At 48.9% G+C, this 5,480-nt stretch overlaps 1 protein-coding gene across 1 annotated transcript; it reads left to right on the top strand.

Annotated features, from left to right (window-relative positions):
• On the top strand, positions 1-1,277 carry LOC8064039 (zinc finger A20 and AN1 domain-containing stress-associated protein 11). The gene has a single exon (XM_002445868.2). It carries the CDS (start codon positions 172-174, stop codon positions 700-702), a length of 531 nt encoding a protein of 176 aa, XP_002445913.1. The 5' UTR covers positions 1-171; the 3' UTR covers positions 703-1,277.

Here is a 5,480-nt window from a genome sequence, read left to right as displayed (position 1 = left end):
CCCCCTCCTCCCCACCCCATTTCCCACCTTCACCTCACCAGAGGCCAGGCCAGCCGGGCGGCGTAGCTACCTGCCTCTGCTTCTCCCTCTCCCCGCACAGAGGCTCCTAGCTGCCGTGCCGCCGCGTGACAGCTCCTTCTCTCTAGTCTCTACCTAGCTACCTCTCGTGTCATGGCGCAGCGCGACAAGAAGGTGGAGGAGCCGACGGAGCTGCGGGCGCCGGAGCTCACGCTGTGCGCCAACAGCTGCGGCTTCCCGGGGAACCCGGCCACCAACAACCTCTGCCAGGCCTGCTTCCAGGCCGCCACGGCTTCCTCCGCCTCAGCCTCCGTCTCGCCGCCGTCGCCTTCCTCCTCGTTGTCTCCGTCCCCGGCGGTGTTCAAGTTCGACGAGCAGCAGCACGCGAGGCCGTCTGCGACGGCGGTGTTCGCCGACCGGCCTGCGGAGCAACCGCCGGCGCCGGCGTCCGCCAGGCCGATCCGGACGACGTCGACTTCGTCGTCGTCGTCCGTCAACCGGTGCCAGAGCTGCCGGAAGCGCGTCGGGCTGACGGGGTTCCGGTGCCGCTGCGGGGAGCTCTTCTGCGGCGCGCACCGCTACTCGGACCGCCACGACTGCTGCTTCGACTACAAGGCCGTCGGCAGGGACGCCATCGCCAGGGAGAACCCCGTCGTGCGCGCCGCCAAGATCGTCAGGTTCTGATCTGTGGTCCCGTCTCGGAGCGACAACCAGCGGCGGCGGCGTCTCGATCGGAGCCGGACGGACGGGCGGAGGACACACGGTGGTGATCTCGGCGGAGATTCGGTGGATCGGTCCATCTCCCTCTAGAATTCCTTCCCTCCTCTCTTCTATTTTTTTTCCCTCTCTTTTCTTGCTTTGTTTTTCTTTTTTTTTCTATTATTGTTACAAGATAAAAAATTAGAAAGTGATCGATCCATGGAGGGTGTTGGTTATTATTCATTGTCACGCTGTTCTTGACAATTATACCATCCATGACCTTGAGGAGGAGGAGGAAGAAAAGCGTTGGCCAAAAAGAAAGAAAAGAAAAGAAAAGTCATGGGAGGCAGAGAAGAAGGTGGGGATGAAAAGAAGAGAGCGATGATAATGTTATTGTAGCGGTGGTGGTTGGGTGGAGGCGGGAAAGAAGCGATAGGGTAACCCTTCGGTTTGGTGTGTTGTCCTGCTTCAATCACAAATCTCTATATACATTTTTATATATACCTTGTATAAAATTATAAAGTTATTTATTTGAATTATATATGGTTGCCAAGTTGCCATATCGCCCAGCTCGAGCTACTAGTACTATATATTCCATTCCATTGGTGGTGTGGTGTGGTGGTGGTTTGTCATGACAGCTAAACCAACCATTCATGCTTGTGTTGTGGTGTGCTGTACCGTAGCATTATGGTTGGATGGATTAGCTCACCAGCAGCTGCTTGCTGATTGGTACGTGCACCTGGACAGATAGTACATCTAACCCAATTCTTCTCCTCTGTTTCCAATGCTTATCTTCGTCTCAGCTCGTGTAATCTACTGTGAAGGAGAAAAAGGCTGTACTCACGTCTCGAGCTGGCAAAAGGTGCACCACACCAATGATCCTGATGGGAAGTCTGATGAGCATCCAGACAGGGGCAACAGCAGGAATCCTAAGTATACTTGCTAGCAGTAATTGGTGCAGCGTGCGTCGACGGACGACGGCGACCCCACGTTTGCCTGCCGGCGGTTGCGAGTGAGTGCGTGCCGGATTAGGTCGCCCAGCGGCGGCCATGACGTCTCCGCGGCCGCAGAAAATCTGCACGCGCCCGCCCGCCCGCCTTTGTCTCCTGCCGGGCCGGTGGACGGTGGTGGTGGAGGAGAGAGGATCTCTTCCGGTCCGGCGGATCGATCCGGCGCCGCCGCCGCGTCCACTTGCCGCGATGGATGCGCAGGCATCAACATCATCGCGCACGGCATGGTGTGGCACAGGTCGGCGGCCGCGCCGGGGTTAGTATTTTTTTATGTTAGCGTCTCGTAGTGGTGGAGCAGCTTGCAGCTCGGAAGCCGCAATCAAAGAGTATGCAATGCATGCCAGCGCCTGCCGTCGTGGACGCCACGCGGCCCAGGCTGGAACGGAGCGCGACGCGAGGGATCTCTCTTTCGCTCGCCTTTCTCTTCTTCCGGGAGACGGTCGCGTCTGGCTGCTGCCCTCCGATTCCGGCGGCGAGGGAGCCGAGCCGTGTCCGGGTTCGCTGTCCGTCCTCTGCCTCCGTTTTCCGACGGTGACGAGAGGGGCCTGCCGCCTGCGGAAAAATCGTGTTCGGCCTCGCCACGGGTTTCTTCAGGCCTCTGGAGTCTGGACTGGTCTGGGCGCCTCGTTTCCGTAGGCAGGGCAAGCCACGGCTCGTGTGCTAGATACATGCTGTGGTCTACAAAGTTACGGCTGCTGTTCGCTAATTTGTTATAATAGAAAACACTGCTAGCTGTTAGAAAAATATTATATCTTAAATTAGTAACTAGAGTTTAAGAGTATGTCTGGTTTGAAGAATGAGATGATTTATCATCTTCTCACTCTTTGGCCTTGTTTAGTTCACTCCAAAATTCAAAAACCTTTCACGATTCTCCGTCACATCAAATCTTATGGCACATGCATGAAACACTAAATATAAAAGAAAATAAAAACTAATTACACAGTTTGTCTATAATTTACAAGACGATTTTTTGAACCTATACCACAAACAAACAAAAATGCTACAGTACCAAAATTCGAAATATTTTTAAACTAAACAAGGCCTTTACTTTTTGTATTTAGTCTGTGGAATGCAATAAGTTGATCCATCTCATTCCTCATAATCTAATAAATAGTATATGTATGAGGAATATATTGATTCCACCAAAATCATAGAATTGACTCATGATGTATCACCTTATGAAGTATGGGGCACGAACCAAATACACCATAACACTCCCGCTATTCCAAATTATAAGATATTTTAATTTTTCTAGATACATGTTTTTCTATACACTTAGGTATACACTATATCTAGATATAAATATTTATAAGTGCTAATCTTCATGGCATTAAATAAGTATTATTAAAATTTTAGGAAACATATTATTTTATTTTACACCTATTTATTGATATTATAAATACAATAATTTTTTCTCTCTGCCCTGCACAAATTTCGACCATTAATTTCTCTTGAAAATTGAAAATTTGTTCATGGTCAAAATTTATCAGTAATCTTGTTCAAAATCTATTGTAATATTTTTTTTGTGTACCCTCTTTGTTCATGGTTATATGATGAAAATTATGTTAGAGTCACTTTGAAAATAAGTCTATTGATGCAAATTGAAGCTTTTTGTCAAACTTTTATACTATGTAATTTGGCTAGTTGTTGGTCTAATTTTGTAAAACTTGACTATTTCTTTTCTCATGTAAACCTTGCCATGACAGAAATTAATGTTGGTTGATTTGTTATGAGAAAAAAAACATTGCTGAATGGTTGACAGATTTCACTACTACGCGTTTTCACCGAATATTGTATTCAACGGTTAGCCAAATTTATACGTCTCTTAATCCTTATGTCATACTTTTCCTTACAATAAAAATTGAGTCCTCCTTATGTAAAACAGTTTTGGTTACAATTAATTTGGTTTTACTTACTTAGGCCCTGTTTAGATTGTAGATGAAAATTTTTTGGGTGTCACATCGGATGTGTCGAAAGATTGTCCGGAGAGGTTTTTAGAAACTAACAAAAAAATAAATTACATAGTTCGTCAGGAAACCACGAGACAAATCTATTAAGCATAATTAATCTGGCATTATCACATGTGGGTTACTGTAGCACTTAAGGCTGATTATGGAGTAACTAGGCTTAAAAAATTCGTCTCGCGATTTTTAACTAAACTGTGTAATTAATTTATTTTTTATCTACATTTAATGTTTCATGTATGTGTCCAAAGATTTGATGGGATGGATGAAAATTTTTTGGGTGATGATATAAACAGGGCCTTAGGCCAAACCTAATAAATAGCACGCGGTGTGGGCACTGCCAGCGTGTCACCAGTGTTTTACAGCGATCAGCGAGGGAGGATCACGTGACACTGGTTTTACATTATTTATTGTCCAGTTTCAGGAACCAGGAACGTGCATGGTCTGGACCTGGCACACTGGTTTAGCGGAGGTTAGTCTGCGAGGCGATAATGACCCGGCCGGCCAGGATGGGAGAGAGGGGCCTAACCTAATGGTACGGTGGTTAACTATTGAATTCGTGGGCACATCCATCCACACAATCACAAAGCACAAGCTTTCTACTACTAATCGTCGTGCTTATCTTTTGCTCGCATGTCAAGGACGGGACGAGTCGAGAGGATGGGTGGCAGAAAACAAATACCTGAGTCCACCTTGATCAGTGCAATGATTGGGACCCATCGAGGTCGAGGTCGAGGGAGGGCTCAGCCGAGGGGACGCACGCGGCACCGGCACCGCTACGACTAGGATGCTCTCGCTAGCTCGGCCCTTGGGACAGCCCGAAAGGGCAGGCTGGGCAGGTTCCGTGAACCTTTGCTGTTGCTTCACATCTCTCCAATTGCAATTGCCTTCCTTCCTTGGCCATCCGATATATATGTCCCCAGACTCTCATCTGATTTGATGAGGGCTACTACTACTACTAATACGTTCCACTGCTATGCGTTTTCCCTGGTATGCTACTGCGATTTGCGACTTATGGTGGCTTGGTGAAAGGAGGCGGCAACTTTTGACTAGACTAGATAGGGCCGGGCCGGGCTGGAAAGGCTTTAGATCGATGCTGCTAGAAGCCGTATAGGTACTTGCACTTGTGAAAGAAGAGCCCCGGCCGGAGAGCGGAAAGCCATCGCGTATGGTTATGGATTGCGACTTTGTGAGAGATCCCCTCTCGCACTAGCTAGTCTTTCAGTTTCAGACTTTCAGTGTGGCCATTCGTCCACGAGTTAGTTCTAATCATGATTAATTAATTGAAGCCTATATCATGATTAATTTCAACCCCAAAGAGTCGCTTCGAGCAATCGCCAAACTAACCGAGTCACGTGTACATACATCTTCACGTGGCCTATAATATCTCATTCTCAGCCCAAGCTTTTGCACAATGCACTGCCCGTGCCAGAGGAGAGGAGAGGAGAGGAGAGGAGAGGAGAGGAGAGCCCACAGCCCAGCAGCACATCTGACGGTCTCAGAGGCTTTGAGCCCAGCCGATCCGAAAACTCACAACGGGCTCTCGAGGCCCAAAATAAAACTCCTACTCCAACTGACCGGACCCGGACCCAACTCGTCAAGGTCAAGGCAGCAGCTTCCCGGTGCCCAAACCCCGGGCGGCCGGCCCTTGTCAACAACAACTCCCCCCAGAGCCAGAGGTCCAGCAGTCCGCGTCGTTGGCAGGCCTCTCAGCCTCACTTGCCGTTGCCAGCAGCAACCCACCAACCCACTCCGGTGCCTGCACGCGCGGGAACGGGACCACGTACGG

This window comes from Sorghum bicolor, chromosome 7 (genome assembly GCF_000003195.3).
Source record: "Sorghum bicolor cultivar BTx623 chromosome 7, Sorghum_bicolor_NCBIv3, whole genome shotgun sequence".
In the NCBI taxonomy this organism is placed as follows: domain Eukaryota; kingdom Viridiplantae; phylum Streptophyta; class Magnoliopsida; order Poales; family Poaceae; genus Sorghum; species Sorghum bicolor.
The sequence above is the reverse complement of the archived record's forward strand: the minus strand, read 5'-3'. Positions and strand labels throughout refer to the sequence as shown.